The 15,330-nt window shown below is 31.8% G+C and overlaps 1 protein-coding gene and 1 long non-coding RNA gene across 2 annotated transcripts in view; both read right to left on the bottom strand.

Annotated features, from left to right (window-relative positions):
• LOC139808195 (uncharacterized) overlaps window positions 1-15,330 on the bottom strand; it is a 183,961-nt gene that overhangs the window by 118,310 nt on the left and 50,321 nt on the right. The gene's annotated exons all lie outside the window — the stretch shown is intronic.
• Window positions 13,884-14,844, bottom strand: LOC139808827 (uncharacterized). The gene is made up of 2 exons (XM_071771257.1): window positions 14,450-14,844; window positions 13,884-14,200 (listed from the first exon to the last, which is right to left on the bottom strand). Exons 1-2 carry the CDS (start codon window positions 14,591-14,593, stop codon window positions 13,988-13,990), a joined length of 357 nt encoding a protein of 118 aa, XP_071627358.1. The 5' UTR covers window positions 14,594-14,844; the 3' UTR covers window positions 13,884-13,987.

The raw sequence follows: 15,330 nt of genomic DNA on the forward strand, positions 1-15,330 counted from the left end.
TCTAACCAACAAATATCCAAGGTAAATTTTATGATTCTCGATTCATATTTATATTTTTTCTATTAATAATATGTAAATATACATGCCTTTTTAATTAATAGTCAATTTTCAAGAACATTTATACATACATAATATATACACTGAAAAAAAAATACTTAGATCCAAGAAAATATTTTTTCACATAGTACCAATGGCTTATTTACTTAATATAATCACATATTTATTTAGAATTAGATATCTTTACTTAAATTAAGTAAAAATAATATACGTAAATTAAGTGAAAATAATAATTTATTTAAATTAAGTAAAAATATATAATTCTAAATAAATATGTGATTATATTAAGTATAAATAAGCCATTGGTACTATGTGAAAAAATATTTTCTTGGATCTAAGTATTTTTTTTTCAGTGTAATATATATCTTTTGCATACAGAAGACAATTGTTTACAACATATATACCAGTCAAAAGTATTGTATCACTATATGAAAAGGAAAGTTGTTATTTTAATGAAGAAAGATGTACATAAATGTTATAAAATTTCATTTTAGTACTGTTATTTTATGCTTTGATAAGAATACTTTGAGAAAAAAAAACAAAGATCACAAGGATTTGATTGACTTTTGAATAATTATCATTGATGACAATTTGAAACAACGCAATTAAGTCATTAAGATCCTTGTTTTTTCTCAAAATATTTCTATCAAATCATAAAATAACAGTATTAAAATAAAATTTTATAATATTTATGTATCTTAATGATTTAATTGCATTGTTTCAAATTGTCATCAACAATAATTATTTAAGTAAATCATTGTAATATTTGTTTTTCTTTCTCAAAGTATTCCTATCAAAGCATACAATAATAGCACTAAAATAAAATTTTTTATCCTTTTCCATATGCGATCCAATACTTTTAACTGGTAATGTATACTTCCGCAGCTGAGGGATTAAATGTATTTTTGTGCATAACATATATATTTATTGTTATTATTATGTTAAAAAATATTAAATTTTATGGAATCGCTGCATAAAAATAAGTTATTATTAATAAACATCTGCAACTAATATGTTTCAGGTAAAAAAATTCGCAGAAACTTATTTTTATCAAGATTCAGACACATTGTTAACCATTATAAACACGATAAAAAGGCATAAAAAGAATCTTAAACAGTCCGTGGATACTTTTACAAAGCATTTTGGGAAACATTAATCTCAATTAACCAATTGATTCGATTAATCAAAAATACCAAATGTGATGCAAAACTCACAATTACCTATATAATTTTTAATGTAATATTAATTTTATTTATTAATATATCGTTTTTGAATAATTTTTTATTTATTTTTGATAATTTCCAATACTTTTCAATATTTTTATAATATGTAGTATTTTATTAATAGTCTGGAAGCTATTGATAAAATCTTATATGACATATTAATGTCCTATAATTGACATACTATTTATATGTATTAGGTTTGATGTTGCTTGATATTTTTCGTAAAATATTTTTTGTTTCTTCTGTAAGACAGAAATGATCGTTACACAAGTCTAGTTTTGTTATCAAAGAAACTTGCAAAAAATTATAGTTTTATTGAACGCAAGATCATTAGCTGTAACAAATAATAACTCTACGTTACTATTATGACTTTATAACTATCATGATTACGTATAAAGTACATTTATAATGCAAAAAATAAAATTCTGCTAGATTCTGTAGAAAATTTTGTAGATATCACATTCTTGCGTCAACAGTATAAATTATTCTCAAACGAGCTGATAAGTATTAAAAGTACATGTAGAAAATGCAAATTTTAAAAGTAAAATATTTATTAACCATTGTTAACGTAAGAATATTTAAGTTGCTTGTAAAATACTGCCTACATTGTTAAAAGTTAAAGGATGAAATTTAAACCAATACCTTGTGTGTTAAATAACATTTTTGTTATTTTTAACTACCATGTATGTCGAGATTTATTACTTTAACACAAAACAGTATTATTTTGACTCGATTGAGTAATTTAGTTAAATTAACGACTTTGAATTGAATATTATTGCGATATCAAAGTTTTTAACTATGATATACAATTTTATCCATAATATACCGCACAAGACACTATAAAGTCGAATGTGATTCAATATATTTCGCCTCTAATTACACCTGCAATTCGGTCTTTGTATTATAATGTAACTATTTTTCGTATAGAAATGACAACGAGAGAGAGACAACAATATTTATAAAATAAATCCTTTGCCTTTAATATAATTACGAATCTGTATTACCTGATTACTTAAAAATTTTTCGACGTATATACTTTATAGTTACTAATCGATATAAATTGTATCTTATATGCATTTTATGTGAATTATCTCACATTATATAAAATATGTTTCAAGCAGCCAAGATCTCTCAGATGCAGTAATATATCAGCAAGTATTTTACATACTTCGTCTCCACCGTCATATTTATGCTTCTTTGCACATCCCAATGCGCCTAGACTATTCATGTCTTGTACTATCGCTTCTGGTTTGAGATATCCCAATATTGTCGGCAAAAAATGGGATACGACAAGAAAACCGAAGAGAGCGCCCCTCCTAAAATCGTCCAATAGAGCGTTATATGAATATTTCTCAATGTCTTGAACGCCAGCGTCCAGCAAATACTTCATCAGCGCATCGCGATAAGCCCGCATGATGTCGAAAAATTTCTCTCGTATCTCTTCATTCCAGCAACAGTTGTAGAGATACGTAGAGAGATCGACGACGAGCGTCGAATATCTAATAAGCGCGAAATCGATCAGCATCGCGCATCGTCCACCCTCATCCGCCTTGAAGAAAATGTTGCTCAATAGAAAGTAGAAAGTCGCCGTGGCACATGGTGGCCAGAGGTTTAAGCGGTTATACTTATAGATTATACTTGTCGTAAAAATTTCTTTGAAGAGGCATTTTAAAGCTAAGGAGACAATCTTTTTATAAAAATATTTTAAGTTACAAAAAGTTGCAAAATCCAATTGTTATAAGTAATTGAAATGTTTAATAATTTTTATTATATACTCTGCGACGAGCGCAAGGTTGAGTATTTAAAAATTAAATGCATAAAAATTATAGTGTAATTTTTACCAAGAAATAGCAGACAAATTCTGCCAATATTCATAGTAGCTTTTATGAGTTTAGTTTCAGAACAGTGTAAAAATTTATTTTTACAACGAACTTCACAAAAAGCTGTTTTAGAAACTATTTTTATTTTAGTAACTGTGGCTAGAAAAAGTATCACAAAAGATATATTTCTAAATAAATTCTTGAAAGAGACATACGGTTGTGGAAAAAAATATCAAAAATTTACTGACAATGTTACTAATGTAGCTTTTTTGCAGTATTTCGTCGAACAATTATTTTAAATAAAAAAATAACACGATCACCCAAAGAAAGTCAAATTATGAAAAAGAAAAGGAAGATAAAACTGTTCGAAAATAACAAAATTATAAATAAATATAAATATTTTGTTTTTATTAAACATTAACTTCTTTTACAACCTAATTTACCAGATAATTTTTACAAAGTAAATTTGTAAGTATAAAAATTTAAAAAGAAAGCGTAAGTAAAAAGTAAATTGAGATATGTCTTAAACTAGTAAACAAAAACCATTCAAATTATTAGCGGAATGTATAGACGGACACATGCGGATACCTTTCCTTCCATTGATTAACCAACCGATCGCTTATTTTACAGTATATGAGATAAACCTCTTGCAGTTTAGGACATTGTTCGAAAATAACGGAATATTTATCAGGTGTATGAAAGTTTACAAAATCAAAATATAACTTTTTCAAGTTTTTGCACTGCGCTAGCAATTCTAAATTGTGACCAGTAAGGTAAAATATAGACAAATACACCTCTTGCAAGTTTTGATAAGAGGAAAGAAGTCTAAATAAGCTCTCAACTGGATACTCAGATGAGTACCCAGATGGGTTACATCCGCTTCTGTAACAAAAATGATATAATTAGTACAGTACTTTAATTGCAAAAAGAAAATTCATGTAACTTTTTAAAGATGCTCGCAAGAGAAGCAAACAAATTTCAATAAAGAATACAATAATATGTATTTTAAAAGAAAATGTAGCGCACACACTTACAGATGCACTTTTCGTAAATTCTTACAGTTAGTGAGAGCATTAATACCCTGAGATGTAAGCTCACATGCGTCCAATGGATTTATTACTTCCAAGTTACGACACGAATTTCCCAACTCTAGTACAACTGCTTTTGTGATTGTAGCACTCTTATAAATATGATGCATGGAATGTAACTCACGCATCCGTTGATTTTTTTGCAGTATTTTGCAAAGACGTTTAGGTTTTATATATGTACTACAAAGGTTTAAAAGTTCCAAACCTTTCAGCTTCTCAAGGTACGAAAATCCTTCGTCGTCTATGTAACAACAATAACTTAGATCCAATTCTAAGAAAAATTTGTATTAGATATATGCAATTTACTCATAATCTTAACAATCATATACACTATACGTATACTATATACATACCTTTCAAATTTTTGCATATCTCTGAAATTTTAAGTAAGGCTTGATTGTCAACAGACTTGCCGCAGTCATATAGTTTTAAGTGCGTTAAACGCATGCCGCAATTATCAAGAAACTTACTTAAATCCTTAACATCAAATTTGCTTGCTGTAAGATCTAATTGTTGCAAATATTTACATCTAGGTGTAAAATAACAAAACATATCGCAAATGTATCTATGAGATACACGTCGCATGTTTAAACGTGTATAGAGTTTAGGGTCTCGTATTAAATTATTGAAGTACCAATTTACTCTACTCACGCGGCATAACGTTATCAAATCTAAGTTTTTAAATATCTTTAGTAGTATTTCATCCTGTAAAAATAAAATATAAAACTTTATAATATTCGAGATGACATTACAATAAATATTATTGAGAAATAGACTTCTTAAAAAATACTTTACAGGAAGGGTAGACAAATTACAAAGCTCCTGGGATTTATCTGAAAGTATTTCATCCTGTAAAAATAAAATATAAAATTATAATATTTGAGATGACATTACAATAAATATTATTATAAGAAATAGACTTCTTGGAATACTTTACAGGAAGGGTATACAAATTGCAAAACTCCTTCGATTTATCTGAAAGTATTTCATCCTGTAAAAATAAAATATAAAACTTTAATATTTGAGATGACATTACAATAAATATTATTATGAGAAATAGACTTCTTGGAATACTTTACAAGAAGGGTAGACAAATTGCAAAGCTCCTTGGATTTATCTGAAAAGAGTTTTATTTGCTTTGCCCAATTAAAAAGTGATTTAAAGAAATTAAAAACTGATTTTAAAAAATCACTTTTTAATAAAATATGACGCGAGTTTTTCTCTCCATTAGGTTGCACATAACCAGATATTATCTCCTGAGATGTCTTTTTGTGCTTTAATATTATACTCTTATAAGTATCGCTGCAAATGTTATCGAAACAAATTTATTTTCATTATTAATAAAAAAAAAGGATTTACATATTATCTAATGTCGACGATAATAATACCTTCTGCAAATAACACAATATTCAGGAAAATTTTCTTGCAGATGAACTATATCCAAGTGTGCACTTTTTAAATCTGCTGTTAAATTATGAACATCGTCATGGCATGAAGAGAACATGCAGTTTATTCTTTTTAACAGATTAGTTAAGCTCTCGTTAGGATTTCTAGAAAGGATCAATTCTGAAGTACCGATGAGCATCACAGCATCTAGCTTTGTGTAAGAGAACTGTAAACTGTTCTTAAATATTAGTTTGAGCATTTTGGTTTTAAAGTTACACGGATGCGACAACGGTGGAGAAAATAATCTTGATGTCAGCGGTACAATCTTAGACCATTCATCCCACAACTTGAACCACTGATTATTAGAATCTTGAGCCCAAATTTGAATTATGCTTCCAGGATTATGTATTTCATAAATAGAGACTCTGATTGGATATACAGCTTCATGAAACTCGATATCTTCAAAATAGAAAATATAATTATACTCTCTTTTCAACAAAAGCATATCTTCTTTAACAATATCTTATTTGCTAATTAAAATATTACATACTAATATAATTATTTTCGATCGGCGGTATATAATTCCATTTCCATATAGAAGCAAGTCGTTCAGCAATTTCTTCGTTTTGTTGCCATGGAGATATTGAAATATCTCCGACATTATTATTATTATACGTTTGTAATGAAAAGTCAAAAGGTGTCAAATACTACAAACACTTATAAGTTTAAATTGCGATTACTTTTTACGGAACAATAACATATAATATCAGGAAATACACATACCAACGTTTTTTTTTTATTAGGTGGCCCAATTATGTCAGAGGCAGTATAAAATATGCTTAAATTGTTGTGGTCTTTGGAAACAAATCTTTTCTTCCCATATTGATAGATAAAATCAACGCTATTCTCTTCTCCTACGGATACTCTGCCGACATAGGGGTACCGACTGCAACTCTCGCAATATAAAAATTGATTGTAGGATGTCATACTTCTCCCTAAAAACGATAAAAAAATATGGAGAATAATAATCCTTGCTTTTGTAGTATATGCTACAATGTATATTGATAAAATATCATATATTTCTATAATTATAGTGGTAAGATTATATAATCTAAGTTTATCCTGCTTCTATTCACGTTGCTAGTACTGTCATTATTACATATTCTGCATGTATATTATTAAATAATTAATTATTTTAAACAAAATAACAATTTTAAAAAATCTTTTTAATATAGAAAAATGTTTTTTTATAAATCTAAAATATCGCAAACTTTGTGCTCTTCTATCACCACGTGGCACACGTGCACGAGCACAAGAAAAAATCAAAAAAATTACAAAATTCAGATTGTCCACATTTTCTCCACTTACGCTTAATTTTTAAATGACAATAAAGTTTCATTTTACAATAGTCGTAAGAGTAAATGTAAGGCGTAAACAGTAAGCTATATATTGACTAATAAGATTTTTACAATCCAAGAAAATGTTTGGTCAATTTTTACTGCTTACGTCTTACTGCATACTCTTACGGCTATTGTAGAATAGGCTTAAGATTTTCTGAAATGTATTATTTATCTTATTTAAAAAAAAATGTATCTTTCATTTCATTTTCCGATACACGTTGTAGTGTGTTCCACCACGTGGTAGATGTTTTACCACGTGGTAGAAGAATATACGGCATACACGCGTGCACAAACACTAAAGAAAAAAATTGCAAAATTTAAATTGCTTACGTTCGCTACACTTACGCTACTAACAATAAGTGACTAAAATTTTTCAAAATGTATTTTTTAATTTATTTTGGAACTGGCCGTTTGATTTTGAATTTTATTATTAACTTATTTTATTATTACTATTAAATTATTTAGCAATTATTATTGTACAAACAACCTTCACCCGACGCGGCCGGGTCTATAGCTGTTGGGGCTCTAAATTTAAAATTTATTACTGGGCGCCAACCAATTTTTATAAAATTGGTAAAGGTATACATGAACAAATAGAAACTCAGGGGTGGATAGTTGGACAGACCCTCAAATATGAATCGAGCGATTACATTACGTTTGAGTTAATATTGTTACGTCCTGTGGACTTCGCGATTTCCTTCTTTCATAAAAATCTTTCGTAAGATGTTTTTCTAACAAAATTGTTCTTGGGATGACAAAAACCGAATAATATTTGTCGATCGGCAGGCAGGTTATTGATGATAATGAATCATCATTCTTTCCGACATCAAATCAAACAAATACGTATATTAATTGTGAAACTTGTACCGCCGGTCAATAGCCGGTCAGGTCGTCATTCCCAGGGAAAATTCATGAAAAACACTTGACGCCAGACAATACTTAACAGATAAAACGAGGCGATAGAAATTTCGAGATCTAGCGTCTCGATCCGTGAGAAATTGTGAAACCTGCGCCGCCGGTCAATAGCCGAGCGGGCCGTTATATACATTCCCGGGAAAATTCCCGGGATTTGCCTATTTCTCTATTGTAATTATACTTTGCTAAAATTTTATTAGATCTTTTCTTTTAATAATAAATGTCCAAATGCTCTCGTTATTAATAAATAAATATATATATATATATATATATATATGGGGCATTCCACGCCAATTCGCAAGGGGTCAAACTTCGACCTTTTTATTTTTGATGGCCGCTCGTTTTTTAACAGGTCTTTACGAGTATTAGACCCCTGTTAAATCGTTTCTATAATAAATGTAGCGTTTCCGAAATAGAGCCTGCGCAAAATGAGGACTGCAAAATTTTCAATGAATTTTTTCGCCTATTAGACAACGTCTAAGAAAAAAATTCATTGAACATAAAATACGCTATTTAGATCATAGTTTAAAAAAAAAATTATCTCAAATTTTTATAATAATGATTTTAAACTAATAACGTAAAAAAACACAAAAATTTGAATATCTCAAAAACCCCATTTTCTATTTTTTTGAAATTTATAGGGAATATTCTAGGGAGTATTAGAAGAATTTTAAGACTAGTTGGAAGTTGCGCAGAATTTTTGGGAATTTTTTATAAATTTTTTTATGAGGCAGTAGTAATATTTGACTCACAAAAGTGTAGTTAAAAACGCGTTTCAGACAGTTCTGAATCGATTTAGATATACTTTTTTACTAAAGCATGATGAAGATCTCGGCATAGCACACGACAATTGCGATGAATAGTGTGCGAAAGGCGAAAAAAATAGATTTATGAGGAAGTTTAATTCAATAAGTACATTTGTTTAAGAACATATTATTTATAATTTTATTATTTTGTGCTCAGTATAATCATTCGAAAATGAGTAATCTTTAACAATTAATTTATAATTTTTGGTATGACTTGGTATGACGCAGTGGACACGTTGAGTCTGAGGTATCCTTTTTGTTTGCTCGTACCGACCTGTCAAAAATTCGGCGGCAATTTCATAATTTTTTTTGTCCCAATACTTGCAATCGCCGCCGAATTTTTGACAGGTCGGTACGATCAAACAAAAAGAATACCTCAGACTCAACGTGTCCACTGCGTCATACCAAGTCATACCAAAAATTATAAATTAATTGTTAAAGATTACTCATTTTCGAATGATTATACTGAGCACAAAACAATAAAATTATAAATAATATGTTCTTAAACAAATGTACTTATTGAATTAAACTTCCTCATAAATCTATTTTTTTTGCCTTTCCCACACTATTCATCGCAATTGTCGTGTGCTATGCCGAGATCTTCATCATGCTTTAGTAAAAAAGTATATCTAAATCGATTCAGAATTGTCTGAAACACGTTTTTAACTACACTTTTGTGAGTCAAATATTACTACTGCCTCACAAAAAAATTTATAAAAAATTCCCAAAAATTCTGCGCAACTTCCAACTAGTCTTAAAATTTTTTTAATACTCCCTAGAATATTTCCTATAAATTTCAAAAAAATAGAAAATGGGGTTTTTGAGATATTCAAATTTTTGTGTGTTTTTTTACTTTATTAGTTTAAAATCATTATTATAAAAATTTGGGATAATTTTTTTTTTAAACTATGATCTAAATAGCGTATTTTATGTTCAATGAATTTTTTTCTTAGACGTTGTCTAATAGGCGAAAAAATTCATTGAAAATTTTGCAGTCTTCATTTTGCGCAGGCTCTATTTCGGAAACGATACATTTATTATAGAAACGATTTAACAGAGGTCTAATACTCGTAAAGACCTGTTAAAAAACGAGCGGCCATCAAAAATAAAAAGGTCGAAGTTTGACCCCTTGCGAATTGGCGTGGAATGCCCCATATATATATATATATATATATATATATATATATATATATATATATATATATATATAGGTATATGTGTGTGTGTGTGTAGGTCCAGAGGTATGTTCCGGGACTGTTTACGTTTTTTGAAATGTACAGTTCTGGAATATAACGCATATATATGTAATCAGATTCAAAAAACTGTCCCGAAAATTGCCGTAGGACATGAATTTTTTCCAGGACAGTCTGGAAACTGCCAAATGTCCCGGAATATACCGATATCAAAAATAAAAGTCCCGGAACATACTTCCGGACCTACATATATATATATATATATATATATATATATATATATATATATATATATATATATATATATATATATTGTAAAATGAATACCATTTATTTCATAGAATAAGACCTCGTCCTCATCAGCTTCCTTGCTTTCTCGAAAATCGACCACGGTCCGATCCCTGGTTATATGGATTAATTTCCTTGACTAAAAATAGGACCACGAGTGCACGAAATTCACAGTAGGCGTATATAATAGCGTCCCTTCTGGACATTGACTCATGACTGGAGTTTCCCGAAACGTGCATTCGTCTCGAGGCACTCGTCTTTTCCAGCGTGCGCCCGAGATACGATAAGATCTCGTTACGTCTTTCTATCTCCCCTCCTCTAGATAGCCCTTTCCTTGCTATTCTTCTAAACCTAATATTCTACAAATTCCGGAGCTTGACGTAACAATATATTATAATTCGTTTTACAATTATTATATTTCGTTTATAATTTGTCTCAAGTAGGAGAATACAAATTAAATAATATATATTACTTACAATACGATTGCCGATTACAATTCCTTCTCGACAGATTCTTACTTACGATCACAATCACTTCCACAATACAATGTCTCTCATCGCCGAATAATTGACGGTACAATTACAGCAGATGAACGACGACTTATCGGGGGAACGACTTTCGGAATTACAGTGGAACGCAGTACGGCTTTCCGGAGAGTGAATTTTCCGGCAGTCCGGTGCTCCGGCAGAGGTCCAGCGTGAGCTGAATAGTTAGCGCGTGAGCATCTCATAAATTTCACCGGTGAGCCGGTTGCTTAGGTCGCGAATATTCGGGCAACCTCGTTGGCTTTCTCCGGGGGCGGCTGCTTTGGCGTCCTTGTCCGCCTTGTTGGTCGAGTCTGAGTGCGGTTAATATCGCTATCTCCTTTTCGCCTTTACATTTAGCTCGCACGGGTTGTTCCCTACCGATAGTCTATTTACATCGTCCACTTTAAATTTCGTGTAACGTTTCCTGCTCGCCTGAGTCAATTTAAATAATTAATCATTTAAGTATTATTACATACGGTATTGCATATTATACAGAACATTTTAGGTCAGGTCGTTTTGGATATCGATATTATATATGTTATATGGAACACATTATATAGAGTTATTTCAGGTATCGCATTTAAAGTATGGGTATTACATATTGGATAGAATATAGAATAATAGAATAATATCTGTATATAAGAACTCCCGACGAGTCGGATCACGTCAATGTTGAGGGGAATATAATACTGTTACAAATTAATGTATCTTTTATCTCATTTTTTGATACAGGTTAGGACAGCGATCTAACAATAAGTCGAACAAAGGATCACACAGTGAATAAAGAGAATTACCGGAAATTTAACTTGGAACTGAATCAAAAAATTAATCAGAGAAAATAATTTCTATCGATTGTCATACTATCTTACTGCGTTTATCAACAAGGCAGTCTAGATCTTCTCTGTATAAAAGAAAAAAACCATGAAAGAGAACAAATGTTGGGACATGCGGTTAGTCTTCTTCTTCTTCTTTTATTTTATTGGCTCCTGCCTCTTTTCAGAGGACAATACAGCATTTGCCACTGTTTGTTTAACAAAGTCTGGAACACGTTAGCGTGACAAAGTTTAAATGAAAATCACTAAAAGTCTGAGTGGGGATCAATGCAGGCAGTAACAGTCGCAATACTTAAGGCTCTTTGTCCCTGAGCCGAGAACTCTGCGTTGACGGTGGCAACGTACCGTCGCGGCAGAAATCAGAACTCTCTCCTCTCACTCTCTCCAATGGAGAATTCTGTCTTGTGACATGTTGACAACCTATTTTGTTGTGCGTGCTATTTCTTTATTATTCGCTCTGTGCTTGTGCTCTAACGTTTAACGTATTCGTGAAAGTCGTAAAATTGGCCGAAAAGTAAGATTTGCATGCGGAAGGAACGTTTTCACCTCCTTTCGATAGTCGTTAAACGGCTGTTTTTCCCGTATGTTTAGGCTTCGTTTTATAGCTGTTTGTTTATTGTCGAGGGAAAAGGGTAGTTTTCGGCCAATTTCGGAAGTGTTCTGAAACGATCTATAGTGATGTTTTATTGAAATGTCTTTTTATTTGAAAATGGCATGCACAACAAAATTGGGTGTTTTCCTCGCCTCGATAGTAAGAATCCAATATGGCCGCGGTGACTACCCGCAGGAGCCTAAAAAAAATTTTCCTTCCGGACAAAACACGTCCGAACCGGTTCGCGCACGTTGAGCAAATAGACATGCGATTGGAGTCCGCATGTGAGACTAAATCCGCGAAGCTTACCCAATGTCAATATGGTTGGCTAACTGATTCTAAAATAACGAATTCAAATTAACACAGTACTTGACATAGACTTATAAGTAAATTAAATTATAACTCAAATAATTATTAGGTTCTTGATATTTATTATATCAAAATTTTTAACTCTTATTAATATTGAAATACATTTGCACCGTAATGAAAGATGTATTAAACCAAAAAATTACACACATAACAAAATTTAAACATTAAAACTCATGCAGTAAGCCAATTGACCGAATAGAGCCTAGAGTTTTAAATTGTAGCCTTGTCTTTTTCACAATTTCCGATTAATTAGCCGATTTTCTTCCTGCTTTAACTGTTTACGTTTTTTCATGTGCTTCTTATTGGTTTTATATTTCAAAGGAAATGAAGAATTAGTAAGATAAAGATTGAAGATGTCCTGTAAATATTTATATACTTTTCTATATATTCCGATAGAAAATTCATTATTTATTTCAATTCATTATTTCTAACAAAGTAAAAAAGTATAATAAAAAAGTATGAAAATAATATGGTTACGGAAGAATAATGTGTACACTTTTTTTATAATGGTTGCTCTTTTACAAATAAAAAAGTAATCAGTATTAATTATTTACTTATTGGTATCGAAGTCATCTCAGCCTCCCACTGTTCCACCCAGTACACATCCTTTTCTGCAAGGACCAACGTTACATTCATCGTACGTTCGTTCATCAAGACCGTCATATCGACTATCTTCTGGTTATCCTTAAAACGTTTAACATTCTCGCTCTTCTAATCGGACGTACTGTGAAATTTGTACAATTTGACGATATTCTGTAAATAATTTGTCGCATCATTACCATTATCACGTTTCAAGTTCTAGTTTATTTTAATACCGAGTGATTCTTTACACTCACATCGTGCGTCACAACTACGAAAGTATCGCCGTCCATGTGAAAAATACTTATCAGGCTATGTGGGAAGTCGGGAAGACTGAACCAATCCAGCAATTCACTCCCTGATAGAAACAGTATATAATATTCTAGACAATGTTTTATTTAAAAGAAAAAGGAAATGAGGAAAACAACTTTATTGGAATGCACGAACCGTCCCAGCAGAGCACGTTGGTCGGTCCTAAGTTATTTATCATCAAGATGAAGTTGAAGTCTCCGTGAACGTAGTGATGCACCGAGGTCGGACGTGCGGTGGACAAGAACTGTAGCCTCACTATGTTGCTGTCTTTGAATTCATATACCTCGGAACCGATCCACAAATTCTCGGTGTTGCTCTGGGCGAACACGATGATCGTCGATCGCCATCAGTTCTCAAACGTAGTGACCGATATCGCGCCGATTGTCATCACCTGGGTGATGACGTCCATGTATGTACGTACCGGTCCATCGATAGATTCTGCCATTCGACAGAGCCGCAAGAGAAATAAAAACTCGAAAAAAAAAGAAATATTTATTGGCGCATCTGTTTCTACTGTCTATTTCGAGATAATCGATGACAGACTTATTTAAATAAATCTGCCTCTCTGTCTCTCTTTTTCAGGAATAAGCTTGTGAGACTCACACGGACGGTATGGGAAATTTGTCGGCATTATTGGCGATGATAAGATGGAGTCGGTCGTCCTGTGTGAAAAATTTAGCATCTACGGGGATGCCTCTGTATCCTATGGCGTGGCGGAATCGTAATGGGTAACTCGGTTTTGCCGTATAAAAATCGCACAGACTGGGCTCGTAACACACTAACAGGTAACTGGTGTTCTTCCACACGATGCTCTGCGAAGATTGCAATCAAGTGTAATTTATTTATATCGTGGCATAATGATTATAAATAAAGTCAAACATATTAAAAGCATAATAAAAGCATTATATGTATATAAATATAAAGCATTTATAATATAAAAGATATTTATATTATATTATATTTTATAATATAATATAAAAAGTTATATAAAGTGTTATTTCAGCAGAGATATTTTTGAAGATTAAGATTGATATTGATGTCGTTAGAGAAGTGATTCGTACCCTGACGAACTTAACGACGGACTCCTCTCTGATCCGATAAACTTCGCGAAATCCATCGTAGGTCTCGTTCCAGGGGGTCGCGTTGAGAGAGGGTGCCATCACACGATTGCCGTCGATGATGAACACCTCGTCGAGCATATTCATGGTGAACGGCTGATAATCGCCTGTTATAGGTACCCGCCATGATCTGTCCCATTGTACTCTATACGATATTTCTTGCACTGTGAACAAAACGCTTTGCTAAGTATCTCATCTCTCGATTAAAAAGATTATTTTTAGTTTTGATATGGAATATATGTTGTTATGTATTTAATCGGTAAAAATGGAAATTGTTGAACTTTTAGCACGATCGCGGTTCGTAGAGACATCCTCTTGACAATGAAAAAAAAAAGAAGATATATTCGTCGTTGGAATAAACTCGTTACTCGAACTTACCCGGCGACGTCTTTTGGATGTGAATCTTGATGAATTCTATCAAGGACTGTCGAAGTTTCTCGTCCAGATATTCGTTCAAGTCCGTCACGTGCACGGCAAGTAACTGTAGAGAGGCACAAATTGCCAGCTGCAAATAGATATTGAAACCGAAGGAAAGGCGTTTTAACGGCAATTCTTCTGCATCTATTTACATCGGAAAAAAAATAACAGTACTCACAAATAGAAAGAGGAGTTTCATGGTTTTTCCGCGTGATATTCGGGTGATCTTCTATACGCGCCGCGCGTACGAGAGGCGAGTGTGTGAATGTGATAAATGTAAATAGATATACATATATGTAGAATCAATATTATGAAGCATGGGATATAAATATGAATGTATTCCCATTTTAAACCAAACAACACGTATCGCGAGAGCGAGACAGAAGGTAACGTGCTATAACATACAG

The sequence above is a fragment of the Temnothorax longispinosus genome, chromosome 2, assembly GCF_030848805.1.
Source record: "Temnothorax longispinosus isolate EJ_2023e chromosome 2, Tlon_JGU_v1, whole genome shotgun sequence".
Classification (NCBI taxonomy): domain Eukaryota; kingdom Metazoa; phylum Arthropoda; class Insecta; order Hymenoptera; family Formicidae; genus Temnothorax; species Temnothorax longispinosus.